The following is a 22,128-nucleotide window of genomic DNA, read 5'->3' as shown; positions in this document are numbered from 1 at the left end:
CCGAGCATGGAAAGAATGAAACTGTTAAGCAGAGTCAAGAATGTTTATTTAAATATTGTTTAACTGGAAAAAAAAAAGTTAATTCCAAGTCAGGTGTGGTAGCTCACCCTTGTAATCCGAGCTCCTTGCAAAGCTGGCAGCTGGAGGGTGTGGGTGCCAGATCCACAAGGGAAGAGAAGTCCCCGGGACCCCAGCTTCATGAGAGGGGAGCTGCATTTGGTGGTGCAGGGCATTGCCCCAACCTAGTGAGTGGGAGGCCCTGAATTCAAGTCCCAGTACTGCTAACAAGGAGCACCAAACAGGGGTCTGAGGACTTCCAGAGACAGAGGGACAGTACAGCCACCAAGATGCCATGAAAGACAGAGAAAATGGAAGTACTGAGCCAGGTGCCAGTGGTTCACGCCTGTAATCCTCGCTACTCAGGAGGCTGAGATCTGAGATCGTGGTTCAAAGCCAGCTCAGGCAGGAAACTCCATGAGAATTAGCCACCAGAAAACCAGAAGTGGTGCTGTGGCTCAAGTGGTTGGGTGCCCAGGCCCAGAGTTCAAGCCCCCCAACCAACAAAAAAAAAAAAAAGGAAAGCTATAAGGAACACGGACCCCATCATTAGAAGAGTTCAGAGTTCCAGGAACTACCAAGCCTTATTAAGACCAAAGGTCCCACCACCAGCTGGAACACTGGACAAATGCTGCCACCACGAACTGCTGCTAAGAGCTGAGGATTACACTAGCTACTGAGTGCTGGTCATCAAAGCCAGGGCAGAACAACCTCCAACCTGAACATCTACAGCTTTAAGGGCCTTAGGCCTTGAGGACCTAGAGCCATAGCCTTTAGTTCTCAGGATTGAAGCCACAGAGCCTCTCTATCAGCCCTACCTATTAATAAGCCTTTGGTCCTCAAGTGTTTGCCAACTCTAGAAGAGTTACTCTTGGCATTTCTAGATTTTTATCTGAGTAGAGCAAGAGGACCTCAACCAGCTGGATTGTAACAAAGCCAGGTTGGTTTAAATGAACTGGCCTGGGGCAGGGTGGGGGTGGAGGGGTATGTTCAGGAAGCACTTTGTGTTAAATGTGAACCAGCATATATAAATCAGTATACATATTTATAGATAAGTCTGTGTGTGTGTGTGTGTGTGTGTGTGTGTGTGTTCTAGCTACTGAAGATGCTGAGATCCAGAAGACTGAGGTTTAAGGCCAGCCAGGCAGAAAAATCCATGAGATTCTGTCTCCAAAAATACCAGCAGAAAGCAAAGCTGGTGGTGTATCTCCAGAATGCCAGCCTAGCAAGTACAAGCCCCCGAGGTTTAAAAAAACCAACAGGGCTGGGAATGTGGCTGAGTGGTAGAGTGTTTGCCTAGCATGCATGAAGCCCTGGGTTCGATTCCTCAGAACCACATACACAGAAAAAGCCAGAAGTAGTGCTGGGGCTTAAGTGGTAGAGCACTAGCTTTGAACAAAAGAAGCTCAGGGACAGTGCCCGGGCCCTGATTCAGTCCCCAGGATGGATGGAAGGAAGAAAGGAAGGAAGGACAACAGAAACCCTCACAGATTTGAAGATTGGATGGAGGTGCTTCCTCCCAGCCGAAGGTCAGCCTGTGTGCGCTTGCCCCGAGTACTCTGAACTGTAGGAGACTCAGTGAAGAGCAGACGTCAGAGGTGATTTCAGTCTCTGGTCTGTTCCAAAGCTTTAAAATGGCAATGAATCCTTAAGCAGTCAGGGAGCAGGAAATATTTTGAGTACCAGGCATATAAATACAGAGCAGAAAGACAAACACAGACCAACAGGTTTCAGTGGACGGGAAACCTGAGAAGGGGGCTAAGACTTCTTCAGCCCCACTGAAGAAGAATTGGAACCCTTCCCTTGCCACTAAGGTCTCTTTTAATTACACAAAGCAGTGAAATCAGGTGGGGCAAGAGGTCAGGGGTAGTTTCTATCACATGGATGGGGCAGGAGGCACTGGGAAGGGGCTCCTTCTGCAGAGATGGAGGCAGGCTAGGAGAGCAAGCTTATCTTGAGTTACAGACAGGAAAGCTTTCTTTTTTTTCCTGCATGTTTTTAGCAGACAAGTCAACAAAGGGTATGGCCCTTAGTTCACAGGTTATCTCATTTACAGCCACAAGGTGTGTTTGGGGAGGGGTAGGAGGGGAGATGATCCAGCAAGGGCTATAGTAGGCAGTTCTAAGATTAGCTGAGGGGAAGGTGAAGGTGTTTAATTTAGCTCTTTTTCTGTCAGAGAAGATGGGTGTGCTTGGCAGAAAAGAATTCGATCTAGAGAAGAAGCTGAAAAAGAAAAAGAAGTTGATTAAATAAAACTACCAAATTGAATCAGGACCTAGGTGGCAATTGTTGAGTAACACAGAATGATCTCGAAGAGGCTTGCCTCACAAACATAGCTTACTTAGCTTAATGCTAAGTTGTACAAGACAGACCATACAGCCAGGAAGTGGGAGTGTAGGATTTGAAGCTTTTATTGACCCCAAAGTCTAGGTTCTTAGCCACAATGCTCTGGGAATAATCGCCATCTGTTACATAATATTAGTTATCTCACTTAATCCACACACAACCCCTGAGCTGGGTTTGACCACCACTTAACTCTTCCAGACTCACCTGCCTGCTCCCAGAATCCTCTCCTCAGTATCATCCCAGGAGTCAGAAGGTGAGGGGCCCAGCTCTGCACCTGCCACTGATCAAGCTTTATTGCTGAACTTGGGAGGCTTTGTTTTTCATAGAGCAGAGTAAGGTCAGAGACTGATTTTATGTGCCTGTGTGCCTGTGTGTGTGTGGGGGGGGGGAAGGCGCACTCCAATCCTGGCATTTGAACTCAGGGCCTAGATGTTGTCCCTGAGCTGCTTTTGCTCAAAGCTGAGCACTTTACTACTTGAGCGAGAGCTCCACTTCTGGCTTTTTGGGGGTAGTTTATTGGCAATAAATAAGAGCCTCATGCACTTTACTGCCAAGGCTAGCTTCAAACTGTGATTCTCAGATCTCAGCCTCCTAAATAGCTAGGGTTATAGGTGTGAGCACCAGTGCCTGGCTCTTATGTGCCTTTTTAAGTTCTACTGTTCTGATTGCTGTGGAGAAGTCAGTGTTTTAAGTAGGAAAGAGGGATGTGTCTAAGTCAGGCAGGATTTCCATCCCCATAGGACCACAGAACAACCCACAGAGATGCAGAGGCGCCGAGAGATGAAGCCAGGTCTCCAAACATTAGTCATTGTCTGCATCCATTTCCCGGGGGGGGGGAGGGATGTCAGGGACACTGCTCCAATTATACTGGATTGATGAGGGACTTCCAGGATGATGAAAGAGAGGGAGGGGAGATGGTCAGAGCACACAGCCAGAGCTCTGAACCATTTAGCCTGGAGAAGGCAAGAAGGCCATGACTGACTGCAGGTCTCCAGTGAGTAGGAGCTAGGTGGCAGAGTAAGAAGAACAGGAGGCCAAGGCTCAGGGTGTCTGGGACCTGGTCCCATTCCTGGCTCTGTCATTAAAAGCAGTGTGACTTGCTTGACAAGTTAACTTATTTCTCCAATCTTCAGCTCCTATACCTGAACAATAAAAGACATTCTATCCATCTATAAAAGAAATGTATAGTGCAGCTAAAGCTAGAAAGTACTTCAAGTAATCTGGCGATAAGAACTGCTAAGAGCACAAATGTGCGTGCATGGGTGTGTGTTGCATGGGTGTGTCTGTGAGGGGAGTTGATACAACAGAATATCATTATGCCATTTGGATATTGGAATGTTGAATTTTTTTTTTTTGGCTGAGATCGGGACTTAAACTCTTTTTGTTGTTATTGTTGTTGGTTGTGGGGCTTGAACTCTGGGCCTGGGCGCTGTCCCTCAGCTCTTCAGCTCAAGGCTAGCACTCTACCACTTGAGCCACAGTGCCACTTCTGGCTTTTTCTGCTTATGTGGTGCTGAGGAATCAAACCCAGGGCCTCATGCATGCAAGGCAAGCACTCTATCACTGAGCCACCTTCCCAGCCCTATTAGGTGTGAAATTTAAAGAGCAGAATAGGAGAGAGTAGACTCCTGCTGGTGGTCCAGAGAGCCTGCAGGGCTACAACAAAGATATGGACTTTTCTTTTTTTTCTTTTGGCAGTACTGGGTTTGAACCCAGGGTCTTTTTCTTGCTTGGTAGGCACTGTTCTATTGGGGACATGCAGGTAGCCCAAATTGTGTGTGTGTGTGTGTGTGTGTGTGTTGGTACTAGGACTTGAATTCAGGGCCTGGGTGCTGTTTTAGTACCCTATCACTTGAGCTACAGCTCCATTTTTGGCTTTTTTGGGGTTAAAGAGTCTAAAGGACTTTGCTGCCTTGACTGGCTTTAAACCTCAATCCTCAGATCTCCACCTCCTGAGTAGCTGGAATTACAGGCAAGAGCCATTGGTAGCTGGCTTGGAGCTGCTCCCCCCACCCCCCCTCCCCAGTCATGGGGCTTGAACTCAGGGCCTGGGTGCTGTCCCTAAGCTCTTTCTGCTGAAGGCTAGCACTCTACCACTTTGAGCCACAGGACTACTTCCAGTTTTCTGGTGGTTAATTGGAGATAGGAGTCTCATGGACTTTGCTGCCCAGGGTGGCTTTGAACTGTTATACTCACATCTCAGCCTCCTGAGTAGCTAGGATTACAGGCATGAGCCACCAGCGCCCGGCTTGGTAGTGTTGAGATACCACCAAAATCCAATATGGGTCATACAGAAATTGATGGACATACTAAGTCATTCAGTCATGTATTATACTGCTGGAATCTATTTCTTTGTTGTTATTTTGTTTTTGGCCATGGGGCTTGAACTCTGGGCCTGGATGCTGTTTCTCATCTCTTCAGCTCAAGAGTGCTCTACCATTTGAGCCACAGTGCCACTTCCAGTTTTTAATGGTTAACTGGAGATAAGAAGCTCATGGACTTTCCTGCCTAGGCTGGCTTTGAACTGTTATCTTCATATCTTGGCCTCCAGGAGTACAGGCAGGAGGCACTGGCGCCCAGCTTTGAAACTACTCTTTCTTTCTTTCTTTTCTTTCTTTCTTTCTTTCTTTCTTTCTTTCTTTCTTTCTTTCTTTCTTTCTTTCTTTCTGTCTCTCTTCAGCTCAAGGCTAATGTTCTACTACTTGAGCCACAGCGTCACTTCTTGCTTTTTCTGCTTATGTGGTGCTGAGGAGTTGAACCCAGGGCCTCATGCATGCAAGGCAAGCACTCTACAACTGAGCCACCTTCCTAGCCCCTGAAACTATTTCTTAATAGTGCTGAGATTCCACCAAAGTCCACAGAAATTGTTGGATGTACTAAGTCATTCAGTCATGAATTATAATGCTCATACATGGACAGGTAAGACAAGTGTGAAAATAAGTATGCAGATAGCCAGGTGCTAGTGGCTTACGCCTGTAATCCTAGCTACTCAGGAGGCTGAGATCTGAGGATCATGGTTCAAAGTCAGCCTGGTCAGGAAAGTCTGTGAGACTCTTATCTCCAATAAACCACCAGAAAATCAGAAGTGGCACCGTGGCTCATGGGACAGTGCCCAGATGCCCAGAGTTCAATCCCCACAGCTGACAAAAAAATGAAGCATGCAGGTTATCACACACAAAATTCTGAATGACAGAAAAGTAAAACAGCCTGTTAGGAAGGTGGGATCCATGGGAGGAGGAGGACTAATGAAGAGGATTAATTAGTATGACTATGGTTGAAGTAGGTTATTTGCATGTATAAAAACAGAACAATCAAATTATTCAAAGGAGAAGCAGGGTAACAGTAATAGAGGAGGTGAGGTTGATCAGGATACACTGTGTGTACAGGATTGTCACAATAACCCCCTACCCCCACCCCGTGCAACTAATATGTGTTAATTAACAGAAAAAAAAAAGAACTGAGAGAAAAGGGGGCTGGAGACGGGCTCAGGTGGTAGCATGCCTGATTGGCAAGCAGGAGACTGGGTTCAATCACCACTCCTGCACCAGTAAAATATTGTAAAATATTGAGGTCCAAGCTGGGCGCCTGTGGCTCATGTCTGTAATCTTAGCTACTCAGGAGGCTGAGATCTGAGGATTGCAACTCAAAGCCAGACCAGGCAACAAAGTCTGTGAGACTCTTATCTCCAATAAATCACCAGAAAACTGAAAGTGGTGTTGTGGCTCAAAGTGGTAGAGCACTAGCCTTGAGCTGAAGAGCTCAGGGACAGTGCCCAGGCCCAGAGTTCAAACCCTGACACTGACCAAAAAAAATAGAAATAAAAAAATTGAGGTCCCAAATTACATAATCAGATAACATTCTTTTAGTTTGTTCACATGGTGGGGACAATTGGTTTCAGAACCCCTTTCAAGGGGCATAGTATTTGCATATAACCTGTACGGAACTTCCTTCTCTGTACTTTATATTTTGTGGGTGCTGGCCATGTTTTGGGGTCAGTTATGGGGCTTGAACTCTGGGCCTGGGTGCTGTCCCTCAGCGATTCAACTCAAGGCATGTGCTCTACCACTTGAGCTACAGCGCCACTTCCGGTTTTCTGGTGGTTTATTGGAGATAAGTCTCATGGAGTCTGCTGCCCACATTGGCTTTGAACCGTGATCCTCAGATCTCAGCCTCCTGACTAGCTAGGATTACAGGCATGAGCCACCAGTGCCCAACTGGTGCTGGCCCTGAATGTTCTAGGCAAGAGCTCACGACTGAGCCCCAGTCCTGGGTCTGTAATGTTTTTAGAATGTGTATATATACACTATGCCTCATGGTCAAGAGCCCGGATACAGATACCTAAATCCTAGCTTTGCCAAATTCTTGAGAAGTTATGAGATCACTGGTCTAGGCTTCTGCGCTCTCAGCCATCCACTGAAGCTAATGCCACCTGACTTGGTGAGGTTTCCGTGAACAGAAAGAGATAATTCATGCAGAATGCTGAGTCGTTCCTGACGCTCGTATGGGCCCAGGAATTGTTGGCTCTTAGGCTTATTATTGCCATCACCATGATCCTTTCGCCATGCGGCTACGGCCAGGGGCACTTGGCCACTGCATCTGGCTGTGACAATGAGTCCAAGTACAGAGTATGGCCTCTCCTGTCCTCTGCTTAGAAGCAAGTGGCACTCAGTAAAAAGGGGAGCAGGTAAAGGCTCCCACAAAGCCAAGACTTGGAGTTAGGATGCACCTGACTTTTTAGTTGTTGTTGTTTGTGGGGTTTGAACTCAGGGCCTGGGTGCTGTCCGAGTTCTTTTGCTCAAGGCTAGAGCTCTGTTACTTTGAGCCACAGCACCATTTTCAGTTTTCTGGTGGCTACGTGGAGATTAGAGTCTCATGGACTTTCCTGCCTGGGCTGGCTTTGAACCATTCTCCTCAGATCTCAGCCTCCTGAGTAGCTAGGATTATAAGCGTGAGCCACCAGCACCCAGCTATAGTCACAGCAGACATCCCTAAAGGGGGCAGGGCGGCCTAAAAGGGCACTGTGGACTTGAAGTTCGCTCTCTTCTACTTTCTGTTCTAGCTGAGAGATGTGTTTCCTCTGTCTGCAAAAGCCAGTGAGAATCAGAACTGAAGTCCCGGCACTAAACCCTTCACAACATTAGCCCCTTTCCTTAGACAGATGGGTAACAATCCCGTCTATAAAAATAAAAACCTGGGGGCTGGGAAGGTGGCTCAGTGGTAGAGTGCTTGCCTTGCATGCCTGAGGCCCTGGGTTCGATTCCTCAGTACCACATAAGCAAAAAGAAAAAAGCCGGAAATGGCGCTGTGGCTCAAGTGGTAGAGCACTAGCCTTGAGCTGAAGAGCTGAGGGACAGCGCCCAGGCCCAGAGTTCAGGCCCCACGACCGGACCCAAACCCCTCCCCCAAAATAAAAACAAAAACCTTAATTCTGGACATCATGTTTTGCTGGAGGAGAAAGAACAAATAAGAAAACAACTGAGGAAAAACCAGGAGCAAGCTGGGCCCTGGTGGTTCACGCCTGTAATCCTAGCTACTCAGGAAGCGAGATCTGAGGATGCTAGTTCAAGCCAACCCGGACAGGAAAACCTATGGGACTTTTTTTTTTTTTGGTTGTGGGGCTTGAACTATGGGCCTGGGCGCTGTCCCTCAGTTCAAAGTAAGCACTCTACCACTTGAGCCACAGTGCCAGTTCCAGTTTTCTGGTGGTTTATTGGAGCTAACAGTCTCACGGACTTTTCTGCCTAGGCTGGCTTTGAACCGTGATCCTCAGATCTCATTCTCCTTAGTAGCTAGGATTACATGTGTGAGTGAGCCACCAGCACCCGGCCTATGACACTCTTATCTCCAATTAACCACCAAAAAGCTGGAAGTGGAGTTGTGGCTCAAGTGTTACAGTGCTATCACTCGAGCCACACCTCCAATCTGGCATTTTGCTGGTTAATTAGAGATGGAGTCTCAAGAGATTTTTCTGCCCAAACTGGCTTTAAACTGTGATTCCCCAAGTCTCAGCCTCCTGAATAACTAGGATTACAGGTGTGAGCCACTGAAGCCTGGCTTCATGGAATCTTTTTAATTTTTTTTTGGGGGGTCCGGTCATGGGGCCCGAACTCTGGGCCTGGGCGCTGTCCCTCAGCTCTTCAGCTCAAAGCTAGCACTCTACCACTTGAGCCCCAGTGCCACTTCTGGCTTTTTTTTCTTTTTGCTTATGTGGTGCTGAGGAATCAAACCCAGGGCCTTGAGCATGCAAGGCAAGTGCTCTACCACTGAGCCACCTTCCCAGCCCTTCATGGAATCTTGAAGGAAAGAAATCATTTGGTCACTTTCCCTATCCACAAGCCATTAATTTAGAGAATAACATCTACAACCAGAAAACCTTCGTATTTCTGCAAAGCAGGAAAAATATTTTAATAACTCATGGATTACAAATCTTCTCACAATCCTTGTAACAATTCATATTTTTAGAAATACAGGAACTGAGATTGGAAAGAGAACATAATTTGCTCAGATTTACCTAGTTAGCAGTCAAACTAAGGTGTCTAATTCCAGAGCCCAGGGCGTCAAGGAAATCCTTTAGACCCTACATCACACAGAGATTTACAGGCCCTTCAGCAGCCCTGACCTCGTACTACTGGGTAGATTGTAGATGTATTCCCTCTAGCATTTGTCTCCTCTGGGCTCCTCTCGTTAGACTGAGATGAGAAATCTTTTTTTTTTTTTTTGTCATGGTCTTGCTATGTAAACCAGAATGACCTTGAACTTGTGCCTCAGCCTCCTGGGTTCTGAGATGATAGTCAAGAAGCTGAGTAAAGGAGATGGAGCTTTTCAGGCTGGCTTTCCTATATGACTTGGAACTAGATCTCTAAGACTTCCTTTCCTTATAAAGGTTTTTCCACAAAGGCCCACGTGGTTAGTGAACAAAGAAATGCAGAAGGGAAAAAAACAACACTTCCAGATGGTCCCCTGTCTTGCTGCAATGCAGATTAAATAGATTCTTTCAACATGCCATCAGACAAAGATGAGTATCAATAGTCTTCAAATTATAAATGGAACAGAATAAAAACTGGATCTGTATGTGGACTTAAAATTTGGGGTAAGTGTCTCAGAGCAAAACACAAAAACAAAAAAACAACCGACTAAAGCACCTTGATTCTGAGCAAGCTGTTAATTCACCACATTTGAGGTAAGAGGCAAGACCAAGCGGATCCCAGCCCTCCCTAGGTGTGGGCTTGTGGTCTTCTGAATTTGAAACGACCAGCATAGCGCCCTCTGGTGGCAAGGGCTGGTTGTGCTAAAGGCTACTTGGTACTGTTTCGCTACCTCCCATCTTAACCTACTCATTTTTTTTTTCCTGACAAGATTAATTTCTGGCAAACTCCAAAGACACCTAGAGCTTCTGAAGAACTGTTGTATACTTTAGCATCTCTCTCTGGGTTATGGGAATAATACTTTCTGTCCTCCGACAGCACTGATTAGAGTACCAATTCTGTGTTTCAGGCAATGGATGATAGTCCCTAGTGTAGAAAGTTATTTAAAGTGCTAATGAAGCACCAGTGCCCTCTGGGAAGGGCAAGGTTGAGAAGCAGGGAGAGAATGCCAGGCAGGGCTGAAGACCTCACTACTTGTACCCCAGAGGCAACATTGGTCCAAGTGAGACAGCTGGCTTGCTGGTCTGTCTTTATATCCTGGCTTCACAGGGTTCAGCTTGTGGCCTGGGCTGCCCCCAGCCCAATCCCCTGCTTAGGTCCCACACCATTGGGGCTCAGGCCCCAGAGAGTCAGTTTGTCAATCAGTCAGTGATCTATGTCCCAATGTGACTTTCAGTCAGTGATCTATGTCCCAATGTGATTTTCAGATCAACAAACCCCAAATCAAAGTACCTAGTTATCCAATCAGCAGTGTGATTACATTCTCTCAATCATGCTGACCACTTTCTGATAGATTATGGGGTGCCCCTTGGCAGCCCCTAAATGGAAAACTCAGCTTGAGAAAAGGCCAATTGTGCCTATATGTTAGAAAGGTAGTGTGGGGCCCCTGGAGTGAGCGATGGTCCAATGCCTTCAATGAGGTTGTTCCATTGATCATAGTCCTCTTTCAGATCTGACAGGGAAAAAACAAAGTCATTGTAAGGTTTGGTCCAAGCACAACTATCACAGGTCCAGCAGATAATCCGAGAGAAGAGCACCTAGGATACCAAAAGGGCGGGTTCTCGGCTGGGATGTGGGAGCAGTAGTGAAAATCTTTACTATTTATTCAGGGCCTATCGAAATGACTCAGTAAGGGCTGGGAATGTAGCTTAGTGGTAGACTGCTTGCCTAACAGGCATGAAACCCTGGGTTCAATTCCTCAGTACCACATACACAGAAAAAGTTGGATGTGGTGCTGTGGCTCAAGTGGTAGAGTGCTAGCCTTGAGGAAAAGAAGCTCAGGAATATTCCCCAGGCCCTGAGTTCAAGCCCCAGGACTAGCAATAAATAAATAAATAAGTAAAAAATAAAAAGGGTGATTAAGAGCTGGGCACTGGTGGCTCATACCTGTAATCTCTAACTACTTAGGAGGCTGAGATCTGAAGGTTGAAGTTCAAAGCCAGCCCAGGCAGGAAGTCCATGACACTCTTATTTCCAATTAACCACCAAAAAGGTGGAAGTGGAGTTGGGGCTCAAGTGGTAGAGTGCTAGACTTATACAAAAAAGCTCAGGGACTGTCCATGAGCTTCTTTTCCTCAAGGTTAGCACTTTACCACTTGAGCCACAGCGCCACCTCTGGCTTTTTCTGTTTATATGTTACTGAGGAATCAAACCCAGGGCTACATGCATGTTAGACAAGCACTCTACCACTAATCCACATTCCCAGTCCTCCCTCCGTCCATCCCTCTCTCCCTCCCTCCCTTCTCTTCCTTTTCCTTGTGCTAGGGATGGAACCCAGGACCTCATGCATGCTATGAAAGTACCCTACCAGTGGGCTGCACACCCAGCCTCAAGAGGTTTTTGTTGTTGTTTTTAAGGTAAGAGAAATGTTGCCATGAAATGAAGCAGCAGAGAGGGAAAATGTGTAGATGTGAAGGTGTGAATGGAGCGCAGCCTTGGCAGGGCACCGAAGGGGGCTCTGGGAACCAGGGAAGCTGGTCTGCCGAGCCCCCTCTGCAGGTGGGCAGGTGTGGTATGGGGGCGGAGGAGGTGCCGGGCTTCTATTTTCAGCCAAGTGTGAGGCAGTTATTCTGCAGGCAGAGGGAAGAGGTGCTGGAGACCTCAGGAGGAAGATGAAGGCCGGGGGTGGAGACGGTGCTGTGTATAGGTAATAGGAAGGAAGCAGCCATCTTACTGGAAGGCGCATCCTCCCGTGCTCTCGAGAATTTTTTTTTTTTTTTAGCATACATGAGCGATACAAAGGGGCTTCCATGCTTACCTCATGCTTATCATGTACCCCAACCTCCCTCCCCTCATCATTAACCCTATCCCTCCCTCCTCCTTGTTAAAACTGCAACAGGTTTCATTGTTCTCCTTTCACACAATGCGTATCAACTACCTGGCCCACATCCACTCTCGTTCACCCTCCCATCCCCTAGCAAAGCCTGGTGCCAGGGACCATTTTAGTTTCCCATGTGACTACTGTCACACACACACACACACACACACACTCACACTCACTCACTTACTTTCCTCTTTGGAATGTGAAGCAGTCCAGACCCAGAGCCTTTTTTTCTGACTTTGCCATATCTGTTCTGACTTACGAGCTCTCTTCCTGTCAAGCCGCCCATTCGCCCACCCTCTGCATATAACCATGTGGTCAGCACAAGTCCAATCACTACATGTTCCTGCTTAGAAGGCGCCACAGGCTCCTCATGGCCTGTAGGATTAAATTCAAACTAACTTTAGCCAATACCTGGGCTTTAGCTCACGTCTCCACCTTTATCTGTCAACAACTCACTGTCCCAAGCTCCAGAGTCACTGCACAGTTTCCCGGCACCAGCCGTGCCCAGGCCTTTGCACTTCTGCCTTTCTCTACTTGTGAGCTCTCTTCACCTGTCAAGACCAAAGGCAAGCATCGCTTTGTCCAGGGAGCCCCCTTGCTGCCATTCTTCCCCTCCCAGCAGTTAGGTGCCTGACCTCTGGGGCTTTCTAGACTGTGTTCGCCACGCTCATGAGCTTGCTCCTCTATTGTCCTCAGAGTCACCAACAGTGCAGTGCGACAAGGAAGTGTGTGGGTTCTTTGGAACCAGACAGCTTAGGTGGCATTTTGGCTTTGCCACTTAAAAACTACCTAAACAGCTAGGTGTTAGTGGATTATACCTGCAGTCCTAACTACTCAGGAAGTTGAGATCTGAGGATTATGGTTCAAAGCAAGCTCAGGCAGGAACGACCATCTTATCTCCAAAAAAACCAACAAAACCCAGAAGTGGAGCTATGGCTCAAGTGGTAGAGCACTAGCCTTGAGCACAAAAGCTCAGAGACAGCACCTAGTCCCTGAGTTCAAGCTCTAGGACAGGTAACAAAAAAAAGGAAAAAAAAGAAAAGAAGAAAAAAAGAAAGACTAAACATATAAACCTTAACAAATTACTCAATCTTCCTTTCTTTTTTTTCTTTTGTTCTTCCCTCCCCTCCCTCCTTCCCTCCCTTCCTTCTTTCCTTCCTTCCTCCCTCTCTTCCTTCTCTCCCTCCTTCCCTTCCTTTTCCCTCCCTCCCTCCCTTTCTTCCTTCTTTCCTTCCTTCCTTCTTTCCTCCCTCCCTCCTTCCCTCCCTCTCCTTCTCCCTCTCTCTGGGCGTGAACTCAGGGGTCTTGCATTCTGAAACTGAGCCATGCCCCAGGCCTTGGCCTTTTTGCTTTTTGTCAGTAATGGGGCTTGAATTCAGGGCTTGGGTGCTATTTCTGAGCTTTTTGCTCAGGGCTAGCACTCTACTGCTTTGAGCCATGGCACTGTTTCCAGTTTTCTGGTGGTTAATTGGAAAGAATAGTCTCGTGGACTTTCCTGCCCAGGCTAGCTTCAAACTGCAGTCCTCAGATCCCATCCTGAGAAGCTAGGATTATACAGGAGTGAGCCACCGGCACCCGGCATTGCCTTTGTTTTTTTTAAAAATAGGGTCTCACATGCATACCCAAGGTGATCTGGACTGTGATCGGCCTGTTTATGTTTCCTATGTAGTGTCCAGCTATTGAAAGAGATAAGGTGTCAAGTTTATGCCTTGGCTGGCCTCACACGACAATATACTGTCCCCAGCTTCCCACTAGTGGGGGTGACAGGTGGATTCCACCATATACAGCTGTTGACTGGATGAGATTTATATGTTTATGTCTGGACTGGCTTTGAATTGTAATCCTCATGAGCTCCACCTCCTAAGTAGCTAGTATTACAGGTGCCAGTCATTCTTGCCCAGCTCAAATTACTTTAATTTTTCAGTATCTTCATCTGTACAATGGAGTTAATAAATAAAAATGCATTCTAAAAAGGGCTGGCTTTGGAATTACATGTGATAATACAGCTAAAGTACGAAGTAGAAAAATACTGCCAGCATAAATTATCTAGTATAAATAAATCAGTCTTTGGCAATCTTCCTACAATCTAATCTCTTCTGCATTCTAACAGTCCTTCTGCTTATCTGTCACAATGAGTATCTCAGGTCCAATCTTTCTCCTCCTCTTCCTTCCTGTCTTCCTTCCTTCCTCCTTTCTTCTTTCTTCCTTCCCTCCTTCCTTTCTTCCTCCTTCCTTCCTCCCTCCCTCTCTCCCTTCTCTTATTTTGGCATTACTGGGGTAGAACTCAGGGCTTCCCACTTGCTAGGCAATTGTTCTACTACTTGAGCCAGGCCCCCAGCACTTTATGATTTAGGTTATTTCTTTTTTCAAATAAGGTTTCACATTTGTGCAGGCCTGGCCTCAGATCTTTCTATCCTCCCACCTACACATATCTTCATACCCAGCTTGTTTTGTTGAGATGGATCTTGCTAACTTTTTGCCCAGACTGCCTTGATTGCAGCCCTGTTAATCACCTATGAGGAGCTAGGACTATAGACCTGCTTCATCACGCCCGGCCTCCCTTCTCATCTTTCATTTTACTCTATTTTAATTAATTAATTTGTTTTTGTCAGTCATGGCCTAAGAGCAGTCCCTGAGCTTTCCTTTTGTTTTTCTTTTTTCTTTTGTCAGTCTTGAGGCTTGAACTCAGGGGCCTGAGCGCTGTTGCTGAGCTCTTTTGTTCAAAGCTAGTATTCTACCACTTGAGCCACAGCTCCACTTTCGGCTCTTTCTGTGATTAACTGTGATCTCAGCTTCTTGTGTAGCTAGGATTACAGGTGTGGGCCATCTGTGCCCAGCCTCATCTTTCACTTGAAACCCTTATAGAAGCATAGAACCTAGGAGGAAAAAAGGAAAGGATGATCAGGATCAGGCAGCCAGGAATCATTCAAGTCTTATGAGGTGGACCCATTGTCCTCCTTGCCAGGTGAGCAGACTCTAAATACTGGAAGACGATGTACAAAATGAAATGAATAGGACTAAATGTAAGAATGCAAATTTGGTTCTAAATATCAGCACATTCATAATAGGGCAGATATATTTTAAAAGCAAATTCAATTCAACCCAAATGTATGGCACGTGTATGGCCAGCCGATTGGATAGAAGTCAGTGTGCAGAGCACAGAGGTGAGCAGCCTTCTATGCCAGGCACTGGCGAGACCATATCTAGCAGTCCAAGCCAGGCCCCTTCCTGATGTGAGCGTGCTCTGCCCAGCCCTGCAGGGGCTTATCTCACACACTCCATTCTGACTACATCAAAGAGGACAGCTGATCAAGGGAGCTCCAAACCTAGGCTGCACAGGGGCCAACAATGTGTTTGACAGGAAAAGATGTGCTATGACAATCACGTATCTCTCTAAGGAACAAGTCAAGGGAAAAAATATATCTATCTCTATATATCTATCTATAGATACAGCTATATATGGCTATGGGCTGTGCGAGCTTTAGAGGAAAGGTGTAAAAACGTCAGGTAGAGAGAAGGTAGCAGTGTTTCAAATCAAGCAAAGTTACAAGGAAGCGAAACGGAATGAACAGACATAATTAGAGAAAAAAAAACACTAAACAGCAGAAATAAAGAAAAAAGTCTAGGACACAGAACATGGGGAACGGTGCAGGAAACAGGCAGGCACCATGGGTGTCGCGAGAGGAAGAGCCAAAGACAAGCTGTGAGACAGACTTGCAACAAGTGGCCTTGGCTCTTGTAACTGCGCTCCTGTACCCAGTCCAGGTGCGCTCTCAAAAGCACGCTTCCTTTATCCCCCCACACCTGCCCCCGATAAATTAGTGAACTTCCACTGTTTGTAACAACAACAACAAAAACCCAAAAACTTAAGTAGAATATCAACTCCAGTAACCATTCATATTCCCCCTGGAGAAACTGGCTTGATTATTGATTATTAGGAAGACAGGCAGGGGTACCTCCTCTGGGTAAGGCTCAACCAGAGACCTCCAAAACTCTTGCTGGTTAGCTGCTGAATGGTTTGTGACATTTTTGCATAATCAGTTTTTTTCTTTTTCTTTTTTTTTTAGTTTGTTTGGTGGTACTGGGGTCTGAACTCAGGGCCTTGTACTGGCTAGGTAGATGTTCTACCACTTGAGCCACACTCCATGCATGGTCTGGTCTCCCTCCCCACCCCTCCCAAGGTGATCTGAACTGTGATCTGCCTGATTATGTTGTCCAGCTATTGAATAAGATGGTGTCTCAAGTTTATGTCTAGGATGGTCTTACACCATAATATCTTGTCCTCAGCTCTTCTCCCCTCCCTTCCCCTCCCCTTTTCTTCCTGCCAGTACTGGGGCTTGAAATGAGGGCCTGGCTTCTGTCCCTTAGCTTCTTCACTCAAGGCTAGCCTTCTACCACTTGAACCACAGCTCTACTCCCAGCTTTTTGGTGGTTTACTTGAGATAAGAGTCTTATAGACTTTCTTGCCTGGACGGGCTTTGAACTGTGACCCTTAAATCTCAGCCTCCTTAGTAGCTAGGAGTACAGGTATGAGCCACTGATACCCAGTTCATGCATGGTTTCTTAAAAGTATACTTGTACACTTAGCTCAATTATCATAACTTCCCTGACAGGCTGATGAGGTGAGTGATGGTAAGTGTGGGTCAGGACAGAGGCAGTGGAGCTCAGAGGTGAACGCTCAGTTTCTAGTGAGGAAACCAAGGCTCGGAGAGGTCAAATGAGAAGGCAAGGGCATTCACCTAGTAAGTTAGAGTTAGGATCTCTAAAGTTTTCCGGCACGTGTTTTTTCTATGCTTCCATTTAACGGTCCTTCATTCGGTTTTCCTTGCTATAAATCTTTTGGGTCCCAGCCATATCAGGACAGACCACACCATGCTATGGAGAAAGTAGTTCCCCACATCTGCCCACTGGCCCCAGTTCTCAGCTTACCAAGGTGCTTCTGCAGGAAGGCCAGCATGGCCCGCACCATAATCTCCTGGCCTTCATAGGGGTCCAAGCTCCCACGGGTGTGAGAGGAGAAGAATTTACCAAACAGTTTTCCAGTCACAAAAACAAAGTCAGTCTGACTCCGATGAATGGAACCACTAGAGGAAAAGAAAAACAACGGGTAGGAATCTGGAGGGTAAGCATCCCAGTGTCAAGTACCTACTATGTGCCAGATACTTTACACATTATTACAGTAATTTCCCCAGAAACTTCATCAAGAAAGTATTTTCCTCTGATAGAAACTGAAGAAATGATCTCTCCAAAGACACTGGTGATAGGGAATGTAGTTGTAGTTATGTGTGTGTGTGTGTGTGTGTGTGTGTGTGTGTGTATGTGTGTGTGTGTCTGTGTATTTGATACAGGGCTTGAACTCAGGGCCTTTTTTGCTCAAGTCTATAATGTTCTATCACTTGAGCTACAGCTCTATTTCTGCCTTGTTTGTGGCTAATTGAAGATAAGAGTTGCAAAACTTCCTGCCCCAGCTGGCTTTGAATTGTGATCCTCAGATCTTAGCCTCCTGACTAGCCATGATTACAGACATGAGCCACTGTTGCTTAGCTCCTAGAGCTATAATTTGAACCTAGGTATGCTTGATTTCAAAACTGGTCTAATCCCTAGACAACCATAAGCCAGACAATGCAGGAAAAGGGCTGAACTTGGTAGAGTGCTGAGGACAGGAGGTAGATCTCAGTGCTTACTATTCTTATGTTTTAATCTGTTGGGAGCAGGTGACAGTTCTGGGGTTTGAACTCAGGGCGTTGAGCTTGCTCAGCTTGTTGACATGACCAGGTACCCTACTATTGGAGCCACACTTGGCTTATTTTATTTTATCAGTGGGGCCTGAGCACTGTCCTTGACCTCTTTTTGCTCATCTAGTGCTCTACCACTTTGAGACACAACTCCACTTCCAGTTTTCTGGTGATTAATCAGAGATGAGTTTCTTAGACTTTCAAAGCCCAGGCTGGCTTGAACTGTGATCCTCAGCTCTCAGTCCCTGAGTAGATAACATTATAAGCATGAGCCACCAATGCCCAGCTTTTACTGGTTATTTTATTTTATTTATTTATTTTTGCCAGTCCTGGAGCTCGAACTCAGGGTCTGGGCACTGTACCTAAGCTTCATTTTTTTGTTCAAGGCTAGTACTCTACCACTTGAGCCAGCACCACTTCCAGCCTTTTCTGTTTATGTGGTACTGAGGAATTGAACCCAGAGCTTCATGAATGCTAGGCAAGCACTCAACCACTAAGCCACATTCCTACCCCTTACTGGTTATTTTAGAAGCAGAGTCTATAATTTTTTTTTGGGGGGGGGTAGGGCAGGGCTGACTTTAAACTGTGTTCCTCCAGGTCTCAGCCTCCTTCCTAAGTAGTTAGGATTACAGGCTGAGCCACCAATACCCAGCTTATTATACTCTATTATGCAATGGTGTTTATCTGGTTACTTCCAAACATTCACAACATATTAAATATATTAACTTCTTGTCAGAACTTCACCATAGAGTTAATAGGGAAAAGGAATTAATTGCTTTTACTTAAATAATAATTTTTTTAAAAAGGCAATTCATGTAGGAACAGGATTTTGGGTTCAGTCCTTAGGCTCTAAATACACTCAATCATTCATTTATGGGTCTGGGGACAAAATCTAGTGCCTTACTCATGCTAGGTACTGTGTACCTAGCTTCAGGTACCACTAAGCTACACCCCAGTCCTTTAAATACATTTAATTTGCAGGTGGAATTTTCACTAGGTTCATTTTGAGCTAAATTACTTTATAACTAAATTTATGACTCAGTTCAATGGAGGAAGAAAAATCTTCCTGCTATCATGCAGATACTGATTTATTTATTTGTTTATTTATTTATTTACTTACTTCTTCATTCATTCCGGTCCTGGGGCTTGAACTCAGGGCCTGGGCTCTGTCCCTGAGCCTCTCTGTGCTCAAGGCCAGTATTCTACCACTTGAGGGAGCCGCAGCCCCACTTCCAGCTTTTTCTGTTTATGTGGTACTAAGGACTGAACCCAGGACTTCATGCATGCTAGGCAAGCACTCTACCACGAAGCCAAATTCCCTGCCCTGATTTATTTATTCATTTACTTGTGGTACTATGGATAGAACCTAGAGCTTTGCTTATGCTAGCAAGCACTCTGGCACTATGCTACATCCATAGCCTCTGTCCCAATTAGTCTCCCCTCCCTTCTCTGCAGGCCATAACTGTCCATGTCTGACTGGCCTGGAGAAATATCCCAGGAATATCCCTATCCCCTCTGATGCCATGAAACAGCTGGTCATGGGGAAACCTGGATGAAGATAGGCAAGCAGGAAAGTTACCAACTATCAATAGTCTCTGGGGCTCTGGCATTCAGGAGCTTGGCTTGGGCAGCTCAATGACCTGAGTGATTTCAAAGGCCCCTAGAACATGACTACCAGTGGTCTTCCTGGAATAGAAAGTAGGATACTGGACACATACCATATGTGGTGCTAGGCTTTATGTAGGACAAAAGCAAGTCAGCTCTGCCTTTAGCTCTATACTACCACAATTACAGGGGTTTTCTTAAATAGTCACTGCCTTTTTTGTTGTTGTTGTTCTTGATAGTGGAGCTTGAACCTTGAGCTCTTTTGCTCAAGGGTTGTTCTCTATCGCTTTGAGACAGAGTTTCACTTCCAGTTTTTTGGTGGTTAATTGGAGATAAGAGTCTCACAGATTTTCCTGCTAGGGCTGGCTTTGAACTCAATCCTCAGATCTCAGCTTCCTGAGTAGCTACGAATATAGGCATGAGCCACCAGCACCCAGCAATAGTCACTGTCTTAAAAATCAATCAATTAATAAATCCAACCAATATCACTAATGATGAAGATGAAGTGAATGTGGTTTTGTTAGCTAGAAAATAAGTGATTTGGGGAAGAAGTCATCTTATATTGATATTTATGAGTTTAGAGATTCATGAAAGTTCTGGAAATCTGATAAATGTCAAAGATCTATACATCTACTATATCCATACATTTCAAAAAAAAAAGAGAGAAAATTTTCAGATCTCTAGAACCCACCCAGACCCGCACCACACCACTTCTCCAACACACCGTCTCACAATACTCTTTTCTTTTTAAATAGAAAGCCCCAGGTTAATCCTACCATGCAACCATATTAATTACTGAAGAAATCACTATAGACAGAGCTGAGTGAAAAAAGACAAATATAAAATCCCAATGAAATTAAGATTTTTGGAAATTCAGGAAGTATTCAGGTGCAAGGTTCTGGATAATCTGGAAGGAATGAAGGGAGCCATGGCTGCTGGGAAATGGAAAGGACGCTGGGGTCATGAGCTGGTTGGGGCTTACTCACAGGACAGTTATGATCCTCGACTGTTCATGCTGAGTGCATATCTTCTTCATCAAGTTAACACTCTCCACAGTCTGGAATTTCTCAGCATTGATGAAGAACACAGGGCCCCGGGCCTTTGGGTAAAAGTCGTGTTCCAGAGGAAACATCCAAGCATCCAAGGCCACAGCACACCTGAAAGAGGCAGACATGAACAGTGCTCACGAGTCTAGTCATGAATAATTCTGGGACAGGGGAGGAGTTCTTCCTTTCAGTGCGCTGAAGCCTCCGGAAGTCTCACATGGCTGGACAGACCTGAGAGGTGAAACTCCTGGAGTTTAGGCTTAGGGTCTAAATTCTAGTATTTAGAATTTAGCATCTGGTATCTAGCTTCTTTAATTTGTTTTCTCTTGGAATAATAACCTAATTCCCAGCCTCTCAAATAGTGATGAGAACACGATGTGTTTATAACAAACTTGCAGGACGGATGATGGGCAACAGCATCAATTGGAGGAAACTCACCGGAACTGGGCCTCCTTGGCTAAGGCCAGAATAGCTGTGGCCCCTCCAAATGAATGTCCCATCACAGCCACACGGCTCATGTCAATGCCGCCCTGAGGAAAGCAGAGAATTTACTAAGCTAGACACTCAGGATTGCTTTTTTAAGGATTTCCTCAGGAGCAAGAGGAAGAAATAGTGAGGGAATGAGGCAAGGGCATGATACAGTGGGTGAGCCCACCCAAACCATACGGAGGTGGGCTTGGTAGTGCCTGACTATAATCCCAGAAGTTAGGAGGCTGAGGCAGGAGGATCACAAATTTGAGGTGAGCCTGGGCTACCAAGCAAACCCTATCTCAAGGAAGGGAAGATGGAAGGAAGGGAAGGAAGAAGGAATGGAATGAAGGAAGGAAAGAAAGGCAAAAAAGTTAAAAACAACAACAACAACAACAAACAACTTGTAATCTGAGCATAGTGATACTTGCGTGTGATCCCTGTACAGAAGGATCATGGGTTTGAGGCCAGCCCAGGCTAGGTAGTAAGAGCCATTTCCTGTGTAGAGAGCAGGAAATATTTCTCTCTACTTTTTTCATGTCATACTAAAATAAATCCTTTGGGGCTGGGAATGGCTTAGTGGTAGAGTGTTTGGCTAGCATGCATGAAGCCCTGGGTTTGACTCCTCAGTACCAAATAAACAGAAATAGCCGGAAGTGGCGGTGTGGCTCAAGTGGTAGAGTACGAGCCTTGAGCAAAAGAAGCTCAGAGACAGTGCTCAGACCCTGAGTTCAAGGACTGATAAAAATAAATAAATAAAATAAAATAATTCCTTGCTAAAGCTTACAAATAAGTAAAAAAAAAAAAAATTAGCCGGGTGCTGGTGGCTCATGCCTGTAATCCTAGCTACTCAGGAGGCTGAGATCTGAGGATCGCGGTTCAAAGCCAGCCCGGGTAGGAAAGACTGTGAGACTCCTATCTCCAATTAACCACCAGAAAACCGGAAGTGGCGCTGTAGCTCAAGTGGTAGAGCGCTCGCCTTGACCTGAAGAGCTGAGGGACAGCGCCCAGGCCCAGAGTTCAAGTCCCATGACCGACAAAAAAAAAAAAAAATTAAAAAGAACACCTGGGCCAGGTGCTGGTGGCTCATGCCTAAATCCTAGCTACTTAGGAGGCTGAAATCTGAGGATAGCAGTTCAAAGCCAGCCCAGTCAGGAAAGTCCATGAGGCGCTTATCTCCAAGTACCCATCTAAAAACCAGAAATGGAGCTGTGGCTCAAAGTGATAGTGTTAGCCATGAGAAGAAAAGCTCAGGGACAGCACCCAGGCCCTAAGTTTAAGCCCCATGACTGACAAAAACAAAACAAAAGAGAACATCTAGGAACATGGGGTAGTGATAGATCACTTTCCCAGCACGCCCAAGTTCTGCATTCTACCTGTAACACTACAAAATAAAACAAAAC

General features: G+C 45.9%; 1 protein-coding gene and 1 long non-coding RNA gene across 4 annotated transcripts in view; one reads left to right on the top strand and one right to left on the bottom strand.

Annotated features, from left to right (window-relative positions):
- Positions 1 to 7,899: 7,899 nt before the first annotated feature.
- Positions 7,900 to 21,904, top strand: LOC106000125. Its single transcript, XR_001175778.1, has 3 exons — positions 7,900 to 7,944; positions 21,580 to 21,619; positions 21,877 to 21,904. It is a non-coding gene; the product is annotated as an uncharacterized LOC106000125 (long non-coding RNA).
- Positions 10,227 to 22,128, bottom strand: part of Pafah2 (platelet-activating factor acetylhydrolase 2, 40kDa) — a 31,348-nt gene continuing 19,446 nt past the window's right edge. Inside the window, exons 8-12 of one of the 3 annotated variants that reach the window (XM_013035304.1) lie at positions 20,696 to 20,787; positions 20,198 to 20,368; positions 16,801 to 16,955; positions 12,271 to 12,422; positions 10,414 to 10,500 (exon numbers count right to left, since the gene is read on the bottom strand). In XM_013035304.1, coding sequence (XP_012890758.1) covers positions 12,316 to 12,422; positions 16,801 to 16,955; positions 20,198 to 20,368; positions 20,696 to 20,787 — 525 coding nt within the window. In that variant the 3' untranslated portion in view covers positions 10,414 to 10,500; positions 12,271 to 12,315. Of the gene's footprint in view, positions 10,501 to 12,270; positions 12,423 to 16,800; positions 16,956 to 20,197; positions 20,369 to 20,695; positions 20,788 to 22,128 lie in introns of all 3 variants that reach the window. The other 2 variants (XM_013035311.1, XM_013035318.1) reach the window with 2 other exon arrangements.

This window comes from Dipodomys ordii, unplaced genomic scaffold (genome assembly GCF_000151885.1).
Source record: "Dipodomys ordii isolate 6190 unplaced genomic scaffold, Dord_2.0 Scaffold6, whole genome shotgun sequence".
Lineage (NCBI taxonomy): Eukaryota > Metazoa > Chordata > Mammalia > Rodentia > Heteromyidae > Dipodomys > Dipodomys ordii.
Note: the sequence above shows the minus strand (reverse complement) of the source record. Positions and strands in the feature narration are given on the sequence as shown.